This window comes from Castanea sativa, chromosome 9, assembly GCF_040712315.1.
Source record: "Castanea sativa cultivar Marrone di Chiusa Pesio chromosome 9, ASM4071231v1".
NCBI lineage: Eukaryota > Viridiplantae > Streptophyta > Magnoliopsida > Fagales > Fagaceae > Castanea > Castanea sativa.
In genome coordinates, this window is record NC_134021.1 from 2,166,492 (window position 1) to 2,189,637 (window position 23,146).

A 23,146-nucleotide genomic window follows, 5' to 3' on the forward strand; every position below is an offset into this window, starting at 1 on the left:
TGCTGAGCAACCATTTGGGGGCTAGAACTAGTTCCAGCGCTATCACCACTATTTCCAAGAAAGCATATTCCTTGTCAGGAATAATTAAATCAAGTCCCACCCACATGAGTGAAACTGAAAAGTAATCATGAGCACCTTACCAACCTCAACCTATAAATATGAGAAGAGAGTAGGAAGAAGGGGTTGGTCATTTTGGAGTAAGAATACACAAAGAGAGAATACTATAAAGGGAAAGGTGTAATATCGAGGAGTTCGGTAGGGAATTTTGGGCACGCACAAGAATCGTAGACGATACAATGACATGTGTCAATGTGTTAACCAATGAATCATATATTATACTAACTCTTTTATAGTTCAATGCCTAAATACGATTTTGATAGCTATGTTGCTATAAACAACTGGTTTTGAACTTGTACATTTATTGACTAAAACTTTCTATCTCATTTGTTTGATAGTTAGCTTGTGAAGTTGAGAGGGTCAAGTGATCACGTTTTGCATGAAATGTAACAATTTACTTTGTATGTGACAAAATTTGGAGAGGAGCACGATATACATGATACAATGACATGTTTATGATGGTTTAACCAATGAATCATTATACTACTCCTTTCACAATTCAATGCATAAGTATCCAGCAAAGGCTCGTGTGGTACATGTGGTATCACCCATTTCCGTCACATGGCATGGGGTCAATGAGCCCACACTGGAGACCCCTCTTTTTTTATTTAGCAAAAAAAAAAAAAAATTCAATGCATGAGTATGATTTTAATAGTTATGTTGCAAACAACTGGTTTTGATCACCTATATTTATTGACTAACCTTTTCTATGTCATTTATCTAAATGTGTAATTTATAATTTATAATGGAAAATTCTTGTTTAAATTTTTGCTTGCAAAGATGCAAGGGCAATATGACGATGGTCTTAAAAAAAAAAAAATTTATATTTTACACATGGATTCAATGAGTTTTAAATTTATGATGTTACCCTCCATTTTGTAATTATGGGAAAGAAAAAGTTTAAATCCAAACCATATTTAGATTATTTTCCTTCAATTTATTGTGTGATGATTGAAAAGATCATACCTATATAGTTTTAGTCACACGACATTTTTAATTAATCATGTGACTTATTTAAATAATATACATAGATAATTTTATAAATTGTCATGTAGTAAGTTGAAAGAGATTTTTCAAAACTAGTTTGAAACAAAACTTTATCTTTATGGGAAAAAAAAAAGTGTCTCTACATTTATAACTCATTGGGCCAATATGATGATAAGTTGCTTGTAATTAATTCTTTGACAATGACAAAATTAGGATTTAGGAGAGCTCATGTGATCTGCATAACTACATTGGACAATTTTCCATTTAAAAAAAAAAACTACATTGGACAATCCTTTTAATAGCAAGACTTTGTTACAAGATTCTCATCTACCAACTACCATGCATTCAATATACAATTAGTAATACTTAGTGGCCTTATAGTTTAATTACACCATCTTTCCATGCATTCAATATACAATTAGCAATACTTAGTGGCCTTATAGTTTAATTACACCATCTTTCCGGTAACATGAAGAAGTTATCTTATTTTTCTGCAGGGACCGATAAAAAAAGAAAAAAAATCAACTCGTAAGAATCCACGTGTGAATTCCATGAATAATTCAATGAGTGGCATTGAATATGTCCAAAAATAAAACAGACTAATTCTAGATAAACTTAAGAATCAACACGATTTCTCTCATTAGCTAGCTAGGAATAAAAAAAGTCAATCACCTACTCCGAAGTACTTTTCTTGTAACTTTTGATATGTTTTGGTAGTTGGTACCCTTAATCACCAGATTCAAATTTATTCGTTTGACTAGAAAATGCTAGGAATATAAATTTTTTTACAATTTACTACAATTTGCCCCTTGGAGAGTTGTGAATGGTAGAGTTTAAATGGTAGCTTCATACCCCAAGTACTTATAACTCGTTACCTAGTAAATTGTGGTAAAAATTGTAAGATTTTTTGCATCACTAATATTGCTCTGTTTGAATTTTAATGCAACCATATTATGGAACGTGGAGTTGACCAGATATAATGATACAAACATTTATAAACTCCATATGGATATGTTAAAAAATTATTCACCCAATAAACAGATAAGATTATTAAATATAAAAAAAAAAACTGGCAGCGACGAATGAGATAATATATTATATATGTTATGTTAAGCTCGAATGCAGGAGGTAGATTCATCTTGAAACAATCATGTAACTTAATTAATATATATATATTTTAAGTTTTTTCAAATTTAAATCTCCTGTCTCCCAATTATTGAATTTAATAAATAAAATAAAACAAACAGCATCTGTAAAATTCTTAAGGCTGAAAATAATCACAAAAATTTATGAATGAAAGTCTAACTTCATTTTGAGTGATACTAGGGATATGTTACAATTTTCCTCACATATTTTATTACAAATTGACGTGATATTAATCAGAAAAATAAAAAATAAAAAATAAAAATAAAAATAAAATAATGATATTCATTTATTATGATGTTGAAGTCATCCAATAAAATCTATTATTATATCAATTTATAAATTTTTAAAGTAAAATTTATATCCACACGTATACCAAATGGACCATATATCAATCAAAGAAATTTCACAAGAACAATGTTACCAAAGTCTACGATGAAATTAAGTCTATGGGGTAATCAAGATTGTAGCAAAACTCAAGCTGTATATGCGCTGACTCAGATAATTGAATTATGTATATATGGCAGCAACACTACCTACATCAACATTTGGGAAGAGAAGCAAAAAAAAAACAAAAAAAAAAAAAACTTGTCGGTTACAGTGTTGTTAAGAATAATATATGATATGGATGGTTGTAATTGGAATACACTAATCACAAACTCTACGTTATAGCAATTATGAAATGAAAAAAAAAAAAAAAAAAATATAAATATATATATATATATATATATATATATATATATATATAAAATGTGTCAAGCATTTGTTGAACAGTGACCACTGTAAATTTCTTCTGTAAAACCAAAGAAGAAGTCCTTGGTCGGAGATAAAACAGCAAACTGGTTTTGGTGGTTCGATAATGCCTGCTTCGGCTGATCATGCAAAGAGACCTTGACAACCCGCCATATTCGATTCGTCGGTAATATAACAGACATTGAGTTTAGCATACTTGCCTTCTTAAGTAACAGCTCCATTAGTAGTAGTTGATCTTCTTTGATGCTAAACCCCAGAAACGTAACAACTTTGAGGTGATCAAGTTGTGAAGTATTGGACTCGATGGTTGCAAAATCCATCCACAAGTGAGGCTCATGCCAGTATTGGTGAAAATAAGGGCAGGGGACAGAGCTGTTGGTACGTTCAATCTGCATTTATTGGTGTTGTTTTTTTAGTTGCAAGGAGTGAGTTAAGGAATAGTTTGAAGTTGGAACCTTTTCACAAGTGTGAGAGCTTAGAAAAACACTTACTTTGATAAACAAACTTTCCAATATAGGCGCTATGTTTAGGAAGCAAGCCAATGAGTCCCTCTTGGCCCTGTTGATCAAAGAATCAATCCACCTTAATTCCTTTAATTTGTTGAATTGGAATCTGAGGCACCTGAAGATCACCCCTGCTGAACACAGCCACTTTGGAAATGGCATATACATAGTTCTTGTCAACAAAAAAAAACAAAAAGATTTCTGTATGTCTAAGAAGAAAATTTTGGTAATGAGGTGAAGAATCAGTACCTCTAGAAGCCAGCCGCTTATGGTGAGAATTTCAACTTCCTTGAGAGAGGCCAAAAGCAATAGGATTTCCTCACAATCAAACTCATTATTGCCAAGTCCATCCTTCAAGTTAAGCACCACGTTGACCAAGTTTAAAGTGTTTACCAAATGAATCTGAGGAAGAACTCCTTGATAACTAAATGACTTGAGGATTGGTGCAGAGATAGTGAGATCCACAATATCTGGACAGTCCAACACCACCAAGTTCTGCAGAGAGTTACCTGCTTCAATATCAAGGCTTTCTAATCCAACACATTTTTCAATCTTCAAACTTTCAAGAAGCTGACAATTAGAGAACAAAGCCGAAACCAAATCTTGGGCAAGGTGGGACACTGACCTGAGATGCAGGGTTTTGAGAAGAGAAAAGCTTGCTTTCATTGTGGGATTGTTAGAAAAGCCCTGACAAGTTTGCTCCAATTTCAGCTTGAACTTTCCACTTATTTTCTCTCTTTTGGAGAACTCAAAATGAACCTCATTTTCTGCTCCCTTTGTAGCCAAGACAATCAGATCTTTCTTGCTCTCCGCCTCCGGGAAGTTAAGGCACAACTTCCATACCTCTGGACAGTCATAATAAGACCTTAATATTGTACCGATGACTTGAATTACTCTCTTGCAATCTTCATGATTGGTTATTGGGTTTGTATCAAAGTCCATATCTACTTGAAATGGTGCCCAAACTTTCTTCCACACAGTTGAAAGAGTGCTAGTTCTTACTGCCTCTTCTAATGGGAGGAGCGACAAGATGCGCCGGAGGATTTCAAACGGTAAGCCACTGATCAAATCAAGCATATCCTCCATGATTTCTTTACCCTGAACCAAAACAAAACAATTAGACCCAATAATGGAAATATAAACCAGATATATTGTAGACAAAGAGGAAAAGTTCAGCTGCATGATAGGTTTTCCAAGGAACAAAAATAAATTGAGCGAGTCTAAAGTTATCCAACTGGAAATATAGACCGTACAGAATTGCTGCAGATAATGTTCATGGACCACGTGCTGTCAAAAGTAACAATTTTTCAAGCTGATATATGAATCATTCACAGTGATATTCAAGCCTTTAAATAAATCCTTCTTCCATCAAATATTAATGTTTAATGCTAACATCAAATGATTTAACTTAATACAACTAATAAGTAATAAGTACCTTCAACTCCTAATTGATTAAACAATGGACTCTTTTGTTTTTTTCTTACGAGGGAAAGCAATTGACTATTATGTTATAATAGATTCTCAAAAAAAAGAAAAAAAAAAAAGACTGTTATATAAGGTGTTGATTTTAGTACTCCTAGTTAGGCGGAGAAGAAAACATACTGCGTACTTAACAAGTAACAAGCCTCCTATTGTGATTGCAGGAGAGAAGGAATTTACCACACTCTTACGACTTTAAAGCTCCTTCAGATATAATTAATCATTTTCAAAAGTCTTGCGGTCCTCCTTTACCTAAATATGATGGGTTATCTATTTATTTGTTTTAGAAAATTAAAATAATACAAGGCATAAATTTAACATTTAATAAATTAGATGGACATGTGACATTTTTATTTGTACATGAGAGTCCAAATCTTCTATCCCACTTTTCCTGCTCCATTATATACTCCACAAATAAAAATATGTCACATGTCCATCTAATTTATTAAATACTAAATATATGTTTTCTATTATTTTAATTTCCTAAAATAAATAAATAAATAAATAAATAACCCATCATATTTAGGTAATTAAAATAATAGAAGACATAGATTTAGCATTTAATAAAAATGGACATGTGACATGTTTTTATTTGTGGAGTATATTATGAAACAGGAATAGTGAGATAGAAGATTTAAACTCATCCTAATTGGCTATTTGTAACAACTTAAAAGTCTCTGTCCCACTATCCCACTCTTAGAGCGCTACCATCAGGTGTGCCAAATGCCAAATATTTGGCATTTGGCACACCAAACACCAAAAAACCCTTCTCATGAGATGTTCTAAATGCTATAAAATTTGACACACATAAATAGTACCGTTCTATCTTTGGAACGGTAACGATAAGGACAAATATGCACAAAAAAAAAAATTATTCAATTTCTCTCTCTTCTTTTATGACTTTTCTTTCTTCTCTCTCTTACTTTTTTCTTCTTTTTTTCTCCACATGTTCCTTATCTTCTGTCACTCCCTCTTCTCTTTTTCTTCTTCTTTCTTCTCCAGCATCTTCTCGTTTCACACTTTCTCTTTGAACAAAAACCTAGTTGAAGTTTTGTAGTTTCAAACCTCTCCCTTTTTTTTTTTTTTTCTTTTCTTTTTTCCGTCACTTTCTCTACGCCTCTTTTTCTATCTTTTATTTTTTTATTTTTGTAAAATCTGAGTTGATCAGAACTCGATTCATGAAACGGTTCTTTGTATGGTGGTGGGTTTTTATTTTATATTTTTTTAATATTTTATATATTATTTTAACGTGTAGAATTGAAAAATAGAAGATGTGATGAATGGTGAATTGTAAAATGGTGTGCTAAATTAATAAAGTAGGTTTTTTGATGTGTCAAAATGACATATTAATGAAACAGCTGATGGTAGTGCTCTTACAACTTCAGCTCCTTGTGAAAAACTATTCCTTAAATGAGGAATAGTTAAATCATTATCAAGAGTCTTTGTAATCTTCATTTAGTTTATTTCAAAAATTCTTTAAAATCCTATCAACTACATGCTATATGACTTCGAAAATTAAGTAAGTCTAAAGACTCAACCAAGCACACAGCCGAATCAGTGGTAATTCTAATTTTTTTTTTTTTTTAGAATGGTCATTAAAGAACTTAAATTAAACACAATTTGAATATATTGACATCACCAAAAAAAAAAAAAAAAAACCATTCACAAATACATGACATTTTACAAAAAGATTTTATTAACAAATGCGACATATGTTAAAGATTAATAAAAAAGTTCAATTATGAGTGTAATGTACATTTAAAAAAGAAAAAGAAAAAAAAAATACACTTGTTAATGATGTAGGGACACAATTTTCAGAGCAAGCCCAAAATGTAAGGGATCTTGGCCCAGTAAACCCTATACAATAAATTTGTAGAGAGTGGGTCAAAGAGCTAAGTTTTAGTGCTTGGATAATAGTTAATATGGTTTTGGATGATGAGCCAACAAGAATTGCACCCGATTTGTGCGAGAAAGTTGGTTCTCGGCACAGTCCGAGGAGCTCTATTCTAGCATATATTGGATGACAATGGTTACAGGAGTTGTTGAGATTGCTATAGTGCTTTCTCTTCTCCTTTTTTCATCTCCCCTTCTTTGGGATCTCTACCCTTATTTATATTACATCTCTCCCTTCGTCCTTACCCTACATGTGGACCACATGTGGACAGTTGATGGTTGTCCCATCAGCCCCCTCTAAAAGTCTTCTGGGGTGGCTGTAAGGCTGTCATAATACTGTTCAGAGGTCACTTCCTCATTAATGCGGTGGTAGCAGTTTTGCCTTAGATATTTTTGAGTTCTTATCCCTCTTATACGTTCATGATGCTCGTTACTATCATTAGAACTTCCTAGAAGGTCATCCTTGATCATTAGGATCTATACTAGATTTGTGTTTGGCTTTATCTGAGGAGATAGTACTCCTCAGACTCGGAGTCGGACCACCCATGCTTCTTGGCCAAAACCACATGCTTTCGGCCAAATCCCAAAATCCATGACCCCATAATAGCCCCTCAAAACTCCTATTTTCTCCTCGTATCCGAGGAGATAAATGGGGTTTTGAATTGTTAAGAGTTGATTCTGCTTTAATCCTTTGATTTACACTTGTGGGAGTGTCGTTTCAAGCGCCTCATATTTATACTGTGAATTGCTCCTTTCAGAGCTACCAATCTGAGGATTTGGTTATAATCTTGGGCCTGTCTTGACACTTAGTGAGAAACAAATAGATGTTGTGGAATGATAATTCCCCAAAGTATGTGGTCCGAGGACCGAGGCATGACCAAGTTTATAGTTTAAATACCTTGAAGAGAGATGTCATAAAGTGTTAACTTTCTCACATCATCTGGTCCGAGGACCGATGCATGATTGAGTTATAGTTTAAACACTTTGAAGAGAGATGTCATGAAGTGTTAACTTTCTCACATCATCTAGTCCGAGGACTGAGGCATGATTGAGTTTTAGTTTAAACACTTTGAAGAGAGATGTCATTATGTATTAATTTCCCTAAAGCAGGAGGTCCGAGGACCCGACATAGCTAAGGTTCTGTTTAACCACTTCAAAAGATGCCAGTGTGTGTTAATTTCCCTAAAGCAGGAGGTCCGAGGACCCGACATAGCTAAGGTTTTGTTTAACCACTTCAATAGATGCCAGTGTGTGTTAATTTCCCCAAAGTAGGAGTTCTGAGGACCCGGCATAGCTAAGGTTCTGTTTAACCACTTCAATAGATGCCAGTGTGTGTTAATTTCCCTAAAGCAGGAGGTCCGAGGACCCGGCATAGCTAAGGTTCTGTTTAACCACTTCAATAGATTAGAAGATATCAATATATACCTTCAAGAACTAGCCCCACCGCAAAGCCCCTTTGAATTGCTCATAAGTTGCTGCCACTTCCTCTAATGGAGGTTCAGCGAACTCGGCCACCAAATTCGCGAGGACCTAGCCCCTGACAGAGGTACGAGGCTTGTACTTGATGTCAAAAGCTCCCATAACTGTGCCCCATTTAGCAATCCTCCCCGTATAATCTGTACTTTGTAATATAGACCTGAGCGAAAACTAAGTTAGGACAACAACTGTGTGCCTCATGTAGTGACTTGCTCACATAGCAAACTGGCCACCATAATGGCCTTCCCCAGAGACTCTTACTGATGGGGGCGTAATTGTATCATATTTAACCATTGCACTCACTATCACACAAGCTCTTCCCACAGACGGCGTCAATTGTAAGGACACAATTTTCAGAGCAAGCCCAAAATGTAAGAGATTTTGGCCCAGTGAACCCAGTACAATAAATTTGTAGAGAGTAGGTCAAAGAGCTAGGCTTTAGTGCTTGGATAATAGTTAATATGGTTTTGGATGATGAGCCAACAAGAATTGAACCCAGTTTATGCAAGAAAGTTGGTTCTCGGCACAGTCCGAGGAGCTCTATTCTAGCATATATTGGATGACAATGGTTACAGGAGTTGTTGAGATTGCTATAATGCTTTCTCTTCTCCTTTTTTCATCCCCCCTTCTCTAGGATCTCTACCCTTATTTATATTACATCTCTCCCTTCATCCTTACCCTACACATGGACCACATGTGGACAGTTGATGGTTGTCCTATCAGCCCCCTCTAAAAGTCTTTTGGTGGCTGTGAGACTGCCATAATACTGTTCAGAGGTCATTTCCTCATTAATGCGGTGGTAGCAGTTTTCCCTTAGATATTTTTGAGTCCTTATCCCTCTTGTACGTTCATGATGCTCGCTGCTATTATTAGAACTTCCTGGAAGGTCATCCTTGATCATTAGGATCTATACCAGATTTGCGTTTGGCTTTATCCGAGGAGATAGTACTCCTCGGACTCGGATCACCCATGCTTCTCGGCCAAAACCACATGCTCTCGGCCAAATCCCAAAATTCATGACCCCACAAATGATATATTAGTTTGCAGGCATAAATTCATTGTAGTTAGGTATACTTTTTTTTGGATATATTCCTACAATTTGACATATTTTTTAAAGGGAAATTTTAACCTTTATAAACACATAATAAATACAATAGATTAATGTCTTCAATTAATTTTTATTTAATATGAATTGATTATCTTTATTTATTTATTTCATAGTTTTTTTTATTGATGCAAACTAATGTTTTTTAGATTAATTGTTTTTTCAATCTTATCTTATAACTTTCCCCCCAAACTAAAATCCTGACTCCACCACTGACTAAACATCCAAAAATATTAACAAAGTTTCGCAAAAAATATTACGTCAAAACAAATGAAGTCTAAGATGTTAAAATGGAAAAACCAACGCTTTCAAAATTTGATGTTCCACATAAAAATGAGTACCTAAACTCCTAATAAAAGATAAATATTATATTTTTAATTTATAAGATTAGACTATATATTAGATTAGATCCTAAGAAACTTTAGGAATGGCAATTATTCTCTCACACTCACTCGTTAATGCACATTTTTTTAAAGAATTGTTAGTGTACATTGTTTATATAAATCAGCTATTTCCCATTTTAAATATGAATATTATTAATAATAAAAATGTGTACATCACGTGTAAAATTATAAACGTCAAACAATATCTTCCGCTAGGAACATTATGTTCAAATTACTAGTTGGACTTAAACATTACGTTCAAATGGTTCAAGCTCTGTGTCAGGTGTGCCCTTGCGGTTTGCCTTATTCAGACTTTTTTTTTTGTTGAGAAGATGCCTTATTCAGTTATTCAGACTGGAGTGGACATTGAGCACAATTTTTCTTTGCTATGGACCAAAATAGAGCAACTTGCTTATTGCAAGTGGCCGTACCTTAATTATGATAAGGGGAAATGATTATCCATCAAAGTCAACTCAACTTTTTTTTATGAAAGTCAACTCAACTATATATGAGAAAATATTGGACTGAAATTTGCACTCATTCTTGGACATTTTTGGTTGCAGTTACAAGAAAATTGCACCGTTTGAAAGATGCTAAAGGCTTTGCGTCAAATTGAATGGTATGGCATTATTGAATGAGATTTTTTTTTTCTCAATATAACTTATCAAAGAAGCAAACTACTTGACGAAAAATTATTAGATCTACCAGAAGAATTGCTGAAGTAGTCATCCCAATCAATAAAATATTGCTACTTATGCAAATGTGTTAGTTAGATTTCTAATCAACACAAGAATTAAAAATAAAAAACCACTAGATAATATTACATTTGCATAAACAACAACATTTTATTAGTTAAAAGGATCAGAATAATCACTTCAGCAATTCTTTCAGTAAACATAATAATTTCTTCTGCTTGACACGGCAAAAAAATAAAATAAATTAATATAATTAAAAACTCAATGCATATTTAATAATGGAGATTGGAGAGGTGTCAAACTCAAACTTCAATTCCTGCGTAGCTACGCACACTTCATCTCTGGCTCCTCTAATCATGCACTATCAAATTAAGAGCCCGGTCAAATGAAGAGAAGCATGCATTATGCATAACTTACTAAATCCATTAAAATTGACATACACGCTTTGAAATGCTCTTGTTCTACTAGCGAAAAAAAATATGTTGAACGAAGTCATTATTCTAAAGCTGGCTGTCAACGAATTGTATTTTGTAGTTGGAAAGAAAGTTTTCGATCACAAGTCACAAAATTTTGGATCTACTTTCACCTGAACCACCGAATGTAGCCACACTATATGTTGAATAATGCAATTAAAAATCATTGTATATTTTGGCAAGAATCTATGGAATAATATCAATCCAGAGATTACAATATATAATAGTCTAACAGATACAAAGTTTAGAACACTTTCAATAAAGCCTGCAACACAAAACCCATACTTTTGTTAACTCTCTGGCCTCTCATCTCATGGACTCAAATACTCATAATAAAATAACATGTATATCTAGAGGAAATTGTTAGTTTTTCAAATAGAAAATAAACTAAGAGGAGGTTTGGATGTGTTTATGTTCGTTTATTTATTTTATGTTTTTTTAAAAATAAACTTAATAAAATTATAGATAAGTTAACCCCCCCAAAAAAAGCCATTTTATTTTTTTAATAAAAGATTGCGCATAATATGATATTTTAAATTAATTTAATTAAATGGTAAAACCTTTTTTTTTTTTTGAGAACGTTAAGTTTAATTATCTTTAATTTAAAAATTATGTTATTTTTATTACATTGCTTTATGATTACTTTGTTAAATTAAATTAGAAATATAATGTACACTATACTAACTAAATTTTGCTCAAAATTAAAATAAATTTAGGATTTTTTTCAAACATAGGCTAAAAATACATGTGAGGCAAATATTAGATCACAGGTAAGACACATTTGAATACTTTTTCTTTTGGGTTGAAGTATATCTTCTGGTGTTCATGTTCATGTAGTTTATCCTCTCCTACATAATAATAATAGTAATAGTAATAATAATAATACCACCTCTATTCCTTCTCGTTTTGTACGCCTGTACGAACTTACCTTAGGAAAAGAAATATTATTTCTATAATATTTTTAAAATAAATTTTATGTAAAAGGTTGTCAGGGATAGGAAAATAATTTCAGTGATAACTTTAAATTAAAACTAATAACAATTAACTATTTATAATTTATTATGAAAATATTATAATTGTAATTACTGTAAAATATTATAATTGTAACTACTGTAGTCTAAGAAATCGATTTTCCTATAAAAGTGACTTATTAAGCGGTGGAAACACGTATCTATTAGTCTGTTACAGACTAAAAGTGAGGCCACCCATTTTGAATGCATGTGGCGTTTGGTACGGGGGAATCCACATTACTTCTGGCATCCAGATTCCTAGGAATGTGATTCCTAGGAATCACATTCCTAGGAATGTATTTATTCCTATGTTTGGTTTCATTTGGAGATTCCTAGGAATGTGAGATGATAATGTTTGGTGTATTCTCAAGAATCTTAAATGAATTATTTATTTTTCCCATTTTGTCCTTAGATTTGAATGTGAACTACTAACTCCTTTAAAAAAAACTTCATTTAAATAAATAATGAAAAATATATATAAACTATTAAAAATATCTTCCTCTAAATAGATAGATAAAAAAAATATTTTAGAATTAATATGAAATTGACGTTTTTAATCAATGATATTGTAATTTGCTCAATCGACAGGTAAACAAGGGTGTCACCTAATTTGAACTAATTAATGGTACCTCTTTGTTAATGAATTATTTTGACACTACTTTTATGAAATGTATAAAAAAAAATGGCAGAAAAAATCAATTTTAAAAAAAAAAATTCCTAACAAGTTTCTAGAAATTTAAAATTTTCTTTTCCATTAATTTTTTTCCTTACAAAATTGGGAAAAATTAATAGTTAACTAAGAGCATAGATTTCGAAACTTTTTTTTATGAAATAAGAAAAAAAAAAAAAAAAAAACCAACATCCATGTCCAAGCTAAAGCAAAAGCAATCCTTTGGGCGGTTAGTTTGGCTAGACAATTGAATGTAGATCAGATGTTGTTTGAAGGGAATTCTAAGGCCTGCATTGAAACTTTGAGTAAGTCAAAGCCTGTCTCACAGTGGCGGCTTGTCACTTTTGCAAAGGATGCCCTTCGGACCTTTCGGAGCAATCTAGCTGGAATTTCAATGCCTAGAGCTGGAAATTTGGCTGCCATAACTTAGCAAGATGGTCCTTCTTTTGTAAATGTTGTTCAGAATGAGGCTGGACTCTCTTAGTTTAGGAGCCTCGCCTTTTTTTGTGCCCTTCTATCCTTTGTTTCCTCATTTTTTTCAAAGTCACTATCTTCACTTCCTAAGACAAGTCGCAAAGCATTGATATAAGCCATACAATAGCTTCATTTTCAATTTTGTCTTTTTTTTTTCCAGCCTCCATTGAAGGACAAAGAAAGTGATAAAGATGTTCATATCAAACCTTAGAAACTTCATCATGTTATACTTTAATTTATATATTGCTATAAATTAAACAAAACTAAGATCTGAGATACGGATAGAAACATTAACAAATTCTCATGAAAATAAATTCATTAAAGTTTTGTTGAACAATACACACAACAGTAAATGTGATTTCTCAACAAAAAATAAAAAATAAAACTAAATACCTGGCAATAATGGAGAGTCTCCTTCAAACTTTTTTTTTCACACGTAAAATCTAAATATAATCTTGTTAAAAAATATATTAACAGGGTTGTTTATCCTTATATTGTTTTGGCGGGAAAAGATAAAGACAAAAGAGAAGATATTGATAATTTGTTTATAGTTTATCTTAATTGCTTAAATGATAAGGAAAAAAGGTTAAAATTGTCAATTTATAAAAAATATAATTTCTTTTAAGCTTGGGAATCTGGATTCCTACCTGTTTTAGAGGGAATCCACATTCCCACTGAGAGGGGTTTAAGAGGGGAATCCAGATTCCCCTGGCATCTGATTCCCAAGCGTAATTTGCAACCAAACATAGGAATCTTTAAACATTCCTGAGAATCCTAAAACATTCCCCCATACCAAACGCCACAGCAATGTGGTTCAGTTGCTTTTCAAGTTTCAACCCGAACAAAGATTAAAGAGTACTGTGTTTTGTTAGTTTCGGGAACCGTGTTGAATTTGTCAGAAGAGAGACCTATGTATAAATTGTCTTGTACGGAGGTTGACATAGCTACAATCTTTTTTCCTTTTTTCTTTTTTTTTTTTTTTGAGACAGAAGACAATAAACTTCATTAAACCAGGGGGCCAAATCAGCATGTACAAGATGATAGATGGTTGGAGGAACTTCTTCCATCCAAATTACATAGTCTGCTAAATCTTTAGCTAACCTAGCCAAATCATGTACCACTTTGTTGCCCTCTCTCTTTATGTGAAAGCAGGACACTTCTGAGAACGTACCAGCTATAAGGTACAAGCATCACTGATCAGCAAACCATAAGCAGCCAGCCTCACTTCTTTTGATTTCAGAGCTTGCGTCACTACCATTGAGTCACCTTCCAATATAACTTTATCAAGGCCAATGTCAGCAGCTAACTCCAGAGCTCGTGAAGCAGCCAGGGCCTCAATCTCTACTGCTTTGAATGTATGGTTCAACGGTTGGACCATTGACGCGATCACTAGACCGTCGCCATTTCGAATAACTACACCGATACTCGACTTGTTACTGTCAGAAAAAAGAGCTCCATCATAGTTGATGGGACTAACGAGACCGCTCTCTGAGACGAGCCTAAACAAGTATTCACGTCACCGACGAAAATATCAGGATCATTCAATGCCACCAATAATACCCCAGACGGTTACAGAATCAGCTGGACGAACCGTTGAAGGCATATTAAAACCCCATTACTCAGCAAGAAGCGTTACTAAAAGAGGCATTAAAGTTACAATAACTACCACAACGGCTAGAATCTAGAACAACATATATAAAGCCCACGCATTGCCAACAGAAGATACGAACATAGTTACAAGATATCCCTAATCATTCTTATAGTCTATTATTATAAACTCCCTTGTACTAACTTTGGCATCGGAGGCGTTGTGGTAGGCACCACACCGGTGACCATTCCAGAGAATTTCTTCTTCCATCGCGACACAAGTGGACCTCGAGTCCCGTCTGGACGACCTCACTACAACTGACGAACCCGTGATTCATCAGTTTGGCGCCGTCTGTGGGAACGACATTTTTGTATTAACAGTTTGAAAGTGTAGTTTCTATCAACTTCAATATTCAGATGGAGTCCAACCATGATTCAGTGGCCTTAGCCCAGCAAGTCAAAGCTCTTCTGGCCACCGTTGAAGAGCTCACCAGGCAGAATTAGGAGATGAGACAACAGCTTCAGCATAAGGAGAATCGGTCTAGAGTTGTACAGGAGGATGAAGGAGACAGCCATGGGAGAAGCAACTGACGAAGGACCACTACTCCAAACGAACAAAATTCTGATCTTCTTCAAGAGATGAGGAAAGAGATGGACGAACTGAGAAATACTATTAAGGGGAAGACAGATCGAAGCCCGGATAGAATGGTTAGGGCAACAGATTCTCCTTTCACCGTGGCAGTCTTGGAACGACCAGTGTCGGCGAAGTTTCGGTTGCCTCAGCTTGAGCATTTTGACGGGCTTAAGGACCCCCAGGATCACCTTAATACCTTCAAGACAACATTAGGCCTCCAACAGCCCCCTGATGAAATAATGTGTCGTTCTTTCCCTACCACACTTAAGGGAGCTGCAAGAGAGTGGTTCATAAAGTTGCCAACCTCATCCATTGATAGCTTCGAACAGTTGAGTAGCGCCTTTCTGCGCCATTTCATCAGAGGGCAATGTCCTAAGAGACCAACAGACGACCTACTCACTGTTAAGCAACGGGAGAAAGAAACCTTGCGGTCATACGTAAAACGTTTTACTCGAGAAACCTTGGAAGTGGACGACGCTGATGACAAAGTACAGCTGACGACCTTTAAAGCAGGGCTGAAGTCTAGAGAGTTTATGGTTTCGCTGGCAAAAAATCCACCTAAGACAATGGCAGAAATGCTCTTAAAGGCGCAAAAGTACATGAATGCTGAGGATGCGCTAGCCGCCATTAAAGATATGGAGAAAACAGAAGAAAGGGGAAAGAGGGAGGACGAACGTAAAGGACGAAAGAGGGAGCGTCCAGATTGTCGGTTTACTGACGAAGCCAAAAGATCATCGAAAATGGCTAGGTAATAAGATTCCGCCTTGACGGATGTACATTACTGACGAAGTAAGTAATAAGATTCCGCCTTGATGGATGTACATTACTGACGAAGCCAAAAGATCATCAAAAATGGCTAGGTAATAAGATTCCGCCTTGATGGATGTACATTACCGACAAAGCCAAAGATCATCGAAAATGGCTAGGTAATAAGATTCCGTCTTGACGGATGTACATTACCAACGAAGTAAGTAATAAGGTTCCACCTTGATGGATGTACATTACTGATGAAGTCTCATGATAAGATTCCGCCTAAACAGATGTATACTACTGACGTAGCCAAAAAATTATTATAAAAAAAAACCTTTCATCTTCTATGGTTGTCATGGCACATCATGACGACCACAAAATCCAGGGGTATCTGATGGGACTGACGAGATCAACTACAGACGAGACTAAAGCATCTGATGGGACTGACAAGACTAAGGCATCTGATGGGACTGATGAGACCGCTCTCTGAGACGAGCCTAAACAAGTATTTACGTCATTGACGAGGATATCAGGATCATTTAATGCCACCAATAATACTCCGGACGGTTACAGAACCAGCTGGACGAACCGTTGAAGGCATATTAAAACCCCATTACTCAGCAAAAAGCGTTACTAAAAGAGGCATTAAAGTCACAATAACTGCCACAACGGCTAGAATCTAAAACAACATATATAAAGCCCACACATTGCCAACAGAAGGTACAAACACAATTACAAGATATCCCTAATCATTCTTATAGTTTATTATTATAAACTCCCTTGTACTAACTTTAGCATCGGAGGCGTTGTGGCAGGCACCACATCGGTGACCATTCCGGAGAATTTCTTCTTCCGTAGCGACACAAGTAGACCTCTAGTCCCGTCTGGATGACCTCACTACAATTGACGAACTCGTGATTCATCAATAGTTAATCTTGAAACCACTCTGGGAGGGGGGAGACCAAGTGGTTCGCTGCTGTCTCTGACGAGGTTGAGCTACTGGTTGGATTGTTTTGAACTCGTGGAGCCTATCTTTTGCAAACTGAGCCAGCTGGGCTGTGGAACAGCAAGGCTGCTGGGACCTCAATAGATTCCGTTGAGTCCAAATGGACCATACAGTCAAAGCAAACAATTCTGGAGCTCTACCATTCTTTATAATCCAAGCCATTAGCTCACTAAAGCTTTGGAAGGAAGTATAAGCCCGAAACCCCCACAACTCCACCTCACCCCAAACCCCATCAAGCTCAGCACAACTCCAAACCACATGTAGGATATCTTCCCTACCCCCTGAGCACCTATCACAGGAATGATCAGTAATAATTTTTCAACGAACTAAGGCTGCGTTTGTTTGGACTGAAAACAGTTTCAGGAAATCATTTTCCGCGTTTTCGTATGTTTAGCAGCCACGGAAAATTCGGTCAACAGAAAACCATTTACAGTTTGACCGGAAAATCAGCCCTCTCCAACGGAAAATCATTTCCACTTTGATTTTACCTTCAAACGGTTTCCGGAAATCACACTGAAGAGAGAGCTCCTCACACAGTCCAAAACTCATCTCCAAGCTCACCTCAGCCAAACTCCGGCCAGCCAGCCAAGCTCCGGCCAGCCCAAACGCCGCACAATCTCGCCATCCGAGCCGTGCCTCGCACCGCGCGATCCAGCAAAGACCGAAGCCTCCACCGCGCGATCTCGCCTTCGCCGTCCATCGCGCGATCGAACCTCCGCCACGTGTCTCGCCTTCGCCGTCCATCGCGCGATCGAAGCCTCCACCGCCGTCGATCGCGCGATCGAACCTCCGCCACGTGTCTCGCCTTCACTGTCGATCGCGCGATCGAACCTTCGCCATGTGTCTCGCCTTCGATCGTGCGATCGAAGCCTCCGCCGCCGTCGATTGCGTGATCGAAGCCTCCGCCGCCGTCGATCGCACGATCGAAGCCTCCGCCGCCTTCGATCGCACGATCTCTCCTCTCTCTCTCTCTTCCTTCTTCTCTCCCAAAGTTGATGATTTTTTTTTTTTGGTTTTGTTTGTTCTGTGTTTATCTCAGAAAATATTTTTATATATTGATTGGAAGCTAAGAAAATGTGAGAAAATGTGAGTAACAAATACAAAATGCATTTTCTATAATATTTTCAAGATGACAACCAAACACTTGAAAAAAAATTTCAAAGTATTTTTTCAAATGTTACCAAACACCTAAAAATATTTTCTTTTCCCGAAAATGTTTTCAGCTGAAATCATTTTACACCCGGAAATTATTTACTGCCGAAACAAACGCAGCCTAAATTCCCTTTGGTAGAAAGGGGATTTTTGCAAGCCCTCCAAATCAGGTGTTTCACTTTATTTGGGGCTTCACCAGACCAAACAGCCTTCCACAAACCTTTTTCATAATCTGGGGCTTCTTCCAATCGGTTGAAGTCCATCTCTTCTCTCACAAACCGATACTCCATCTTGCATGAATACTGCCCATTTGGAGATAAAGGCCAGAAAATAGAATCAACAGCTTCAAACCGAGACAGAGGTATATTTTTAATAAGCTCAGCCTCTTGAGGAATAAAAATACCATCAATCATCCCTTCATTCTAGCTTCTAGTTTCTGAGTTAATCAAGCAGACAACAGTAGCTTCCTCCATAGATTCCAACACTAGGGATGTAATTCTAGTTGGATGTTTAATTCGCAGCCAATGGTGCTGCCAAATCTTAATGGATTTACCGTTTCCAACCCTCCACCACGCTCCCTCTAAGATGATATCCCTTCCTCTAAGAATGCTTTTCCAAGCATAGGAACCCGATGCTGAGTCCTAGGCGTTTAAAATGGAGCAATGGGGAAAGAATTTAGCCTTGAACACCTTATAGAAAAGTGACTCCCTATTATTCATCAATCTCCAAGCTTGCTTCGCCAAAAGTGCATCATTAAAATGAATTAGATCTTTGAAGCTCAAACCACCAACCAGCTTTAATTTGGTGAGATCATCCCAACACATCCAATGGACTTTTCTTCTATCTCCTTGTTGACCCCACCAAAACTTCTTGACCATAACTTCAATCTCGTGACAAAGACCCAAAGGGAGCTTAAAACACCCCATAGCAAAGGTCGAAATGGCTTGGATTACTGTATTGATTAGTACTTCCCTCCCAGCTTTTGACAAAAGCTTACCTTTCCAACCTTGCAACTTCCTCCAAACCCGCTCCTTAATGTAATTGAAACTAGCCTTCTTACCTCTTCCCACCAGAGATGGAAGCCCTAAGTATCTCTCATAAAACCTGATTTCTTGAACTCCTAAAAGTCCTTTGATCGTATCTTTTGTAGCTTGTGGGGTATATTTACTAAAGAAAAGTGCATTTTTTTTCCTTGTTGATCTTTTGGCCTGATGATTGTTCATACACCCCTAGGAGCTTTAGAATATTGCTGCATTCCTCAAAATTGGCTCTACAAAATACTAAGCTATCATCTGCAAAAATATAGGTGTGTTAGTCTTGGGCCTCTTTTGCAAAGGGAGAAGCCCCTGATATCTCTTACTCTAGCTATATCTTCAATCAAACCATGCAGCCCCTCCGTGCAAAAGAGGAAGAGGAAGGGGGAGAGGGGGTCTCCTTGCCTAATCCCTCTAGATGGAGTAATAAGGCCTTGGGGTTCACCATTAACCACAATCGAGTACGTTACAGATCTCACACAAGCCATAATCAAAGTAATCCATTTTGCACAAAAACCCATTTTCAACATGAGAGTTTCTAAGTAAGTCCATTCGACTCTATCGTAGGCCTTACTCATATCTAACTTGAGGGCCATAAAACCTGTTTTACCAGAGGTAAGATTTTTCATGCAATGTAATGTTTCAAAAGCCACTAAAATGTTATCTCTAATAAGTCAGTCTTTTGCAAAAGCTGACTGGTGCTCAGTAATAAGGTTAGGCAGAAACTTCTTCAGTCTATTTGCTAGGACTTTTGAAAAGATTTTGTACAAAACATTGCACAAACTTATAGGCTAGAATTTAGTTACCAATTTGGGACTATCAACCTTGGGAACAAGAGTAATGAAGGTATGGTTAATAGGGGAGGGTAAAATACCTGAGTTCAACCACAAGAGGACAGAGCTAGTTACATCCTTATCCACCAAAGGCCAAAAATATTGATAAAACAATGGAGGCATCCTGTCAGGGCCAGGGGCTTTTAATGGTGCCATTTGTTTCATAAATTCCACAATTTCCCATTCTTGAAAAACTCCCACCAGATCAGCTTTCATTTCTTCTGTTACAACCTGTGGAATTTTGTCTAGAACTCCATAATGGCTAGCCGGACACGAGGAAGAGAAGAGCTTAGTGTAGTAATTGATAAAGGCCTGACCAATATCCTCTGTTTGATTCAACCACCTCCTAGTAGGGTCTCGAATACCAAGGATTGAATTTTTTCGAAGTCTCTTGGTGGCTTTACTGTGAAAAAATTTTGTGTTGCTATCTCCTTTACTCAACCACAAAACTCTAGATCTTTGGCTCCACAATCTAGATTCTCTATCAATCAAAACATTAATTTCGGCTTTTAATAGACGAACCTGTGCGTTATTCCTAGATCTCATCGCTTCCAACTCAGCAGCCGCTAATAACTTCTTCTTATCCACCAATGTCCTTCTCACATTTCCAAAGCAATTATTATTCCACCAAGTTAAGTCCTATTCACACTTCGCTACCTTCTTTAGAATTGCACTACTAGGGTCCGGACTTTCAGTACATGTCTAGGCAGCTTCAACAGTTTCCCCACACCTATTATCAGAGAGCCACATTTCTTCGAATCTAAACACTTTCCTTTTCCCCAGAATCTCCAAGCTAGACAGGTTAATAAATAAGGGAAGGTGATTAGAGGAGAGACAATGGAGGTGGTGAATTTCTGTACCTGGGAACATTAAGAACCAGTTGTTTGTTGCCAAACCCCTATCTAGACATTCCCATATAGACTGACCAGACTCAAAATGTTTGCTCCACGTGTACTTTGGACCTACAAATCCCAAATCCATAAGCCCATACTAATCAATAACGTCTCTAAAGAGTTGCATCTGATTAAATTTCTTAAAGCTCCACCCATTTTTTCTTCTTGTCTAGTAATTTCATTGTAATCACCGGCACACAACCAAGGGCTGTTCTAATTACTATTCAGACTTCTGAGTTTTGCCTCTTCATTCCTTTTTGATGTATCGAGTTCCCCATAAAATCCTATGAACCTCCACTCGTCTTTACCATTTTTATTAATAACAACATCAATGTAGTATCTGTGGGAGTCTACTACCTTCAAATTTATTGAATTTTTCCAAAACAAAACCAGGCCACCCCCTCCGGAAGTTCTTGGAACCACCCACTTCTGATAAAAATTAATGTAACTAAGTGTACGGTCTAACCTTGCTTCATCTGTCCATGTCTCGGCTGTAAACAGGATAGAGGGATCTTTTGCCCGTATTATACTTACAAGCTCTTTCTCTGTACGTAGGTTCCTAAGCCCACGACAGTTCCACACTAGGAGATTCATTGCCTTTGGTGGAGCTTGTGACCAGCATCCGTCAATATCTTTTTTTGAGGAACATCTCCCTTTGAAACCTGGCCCCTCTTTCCTGATAACTCCAAGAGAACTCTACTGTCATCTTGGTTTCTTTTGCCTAACCTAGAAATAAGTACCTCCTCAGATTGAGAAGGGCTTGTACCTACAGTCCACACAAGTCGTGTCCACTTACCCTGGAGAGGTGAATGGGTAGAGGAAGGTAAGGTATTGGTAATGTCACATAGAACCTGGGGATTTAGATTCTCCTTATGATTTATCGTAGTTGGTTCAAAGGGGAACACCGAATTTTGGATGCCCATAAGGCTTTGGGGGCAACTGTATTCCAAAAGGGAATCTACCTCATGTATGGAAGCATCCTCCTTCACACTAGTTGTCGTATCAAATTTCCTAATACCCTCATCAATCTCAGCTAGTTTGGAAAGGAAAACAGAATTTTTAGGAGTCATCTCTGAGGAATTTGTGGAAGGCAAAACTGGGGAAGAGGTGTTTCCAACGCTCGGTTCCTTTACAGTCTCAACATTACCTAATGTAGTTACTGACTCTAAATGTGAAAGAGAAATGGAACTAGTAATGTTACCTCCCAAATCCGTTACCAAATCGGGTTGCAGCACCTCCGAGCTCCCCTTAGTCCTGTCATCCTCCCTTGCACTTGATGCCTCTAACTCCCCATTTTCCTCCTTTAAGGTCTCCTTCTTAATCCACCCAGGAACATAAAACACATTTCTACTCCCTCTTTGGTAAGGAGCAACTCTTAGAAACGAACCATATTGTTGTTTATCAATTGAAAGTGTTCCCTTACTTCGAATCCACAATTTGCATTGTTTATCATCGTGGTCTAGGCGGCCACACCAGTAACACATGTTAGGAAGCCTCTCGTATTGAAAGCGAACCCAAGATTTTGCACCATTCTCAAGTGTAATTACCCTCCCCCTACACAGAGGAAGAAATAAATCAATGTTCACTCGGACCTAAAAGAAATTCCAACCATCATCCTCTGTGGACTCAGGGGACTTGCAAACCTCCCCCACAGTGTCACACAAACTTTCCGCTACCTTTCTTGACATAAAGCTGAGAGGGATATCGTGCACCTAAACCCAAAACCAAGCTTTATCAAAGATCATATTTTTTTTACTTGTGAACCTTCCGCATATCTTTTTAAGACCACAAGGTGTTTGTCAAAAGTCCAAGGTTGGTTTTGAAGGATCCTTTCCACCTCTTGGGCATTATCAAACTCAAATAGAACTATATGGTTGCCAAGATTGCGAATCTTGAAACCTTTTTGTGACCTCCATAACTGCTTGAAGGTGCGCACCACGGCCTCTATTACTAGAAAACGAGAGGTGAGAAAGTTTGCCGCTACAACAAAAGTTTTGGACTTTTGGGTTCTTGGAAGGGCAAAGCCAGTATTTTCCTTCTCAGAGAGCGAGAACTTGCTCCAATCTTGAGTTAAATTTTCCATAAGGGAGTAATTG

At 36.7% G+C, this 23,146-nt stretch overlaps 1 protein-coding gene across 2 annotated transcripts; it reads right to left on the bottom strand.

Annotated features, from left to right (window-relative positions):
* Positions 1-2,845: 2,845 nt before the first annotated feature.
* LOC142611121 (F-box protein At2g39490-like) lies at positions 2,846-4,874 on the bottom strand. 2 transcript variants are annotated; one of them, XM_075783159.1, is made up of 4 exons: positions 4,757-4,874; positions 3,753-4,601; positions 3,492-3,650; positions 2,846-3,389 (listed from the first exon to the last, which is right to left on the bottom strand). In XM_075783159.1, the coding sequence occupies exons 1-4, from the start codon at positions 4,778-4,780 to the stop codon at positions 3,003-3,005; spliced, it is 1,419 nt and encodes a 472-aa protein (XP_075639274.1). In that variant the 5' UTR covers positions 4,781-4,874; the 3' UTR covers positions 2,846-3,002. The 2 variants fall into 2 exon arrangements, with proteins under 2 accessions (XP_075639274.1, XP_075639273.1); XM_075783158.1 differs by lacking the exon at positions 4,757-4,874 and having other exon boundaries at positions 3,753-4,726.
* Between the last annotated feature and the right edge of the window lie 18,272 nt (positions 4,875-23,146).

Bases quoted from the DNA above. Each gene is read 5' to 3' on its own strand.
- LOC142611121 (XM_075783158.1), bottom strand. From the start codon at position 4,685: ATGCAGCTGAACTTTTCCTCTTTGTCTACAATATATCTGGTTTATATT. The intron at 3,651-3,752 runs GTACTGATTCTT...CCATTTCCAAAG, and splicing joins TAAGCGGCTGGCTTCTAGAG to TGGCTGTGTTCAGCAGGGGT. The intron at 3,390-3,491 runs GTAAGTGTTTTT...CAATAAATGCAG, and splicing joins TGGAAAGTTTGTTTATCAAA to ATTGAACGTACCAACAGCTC.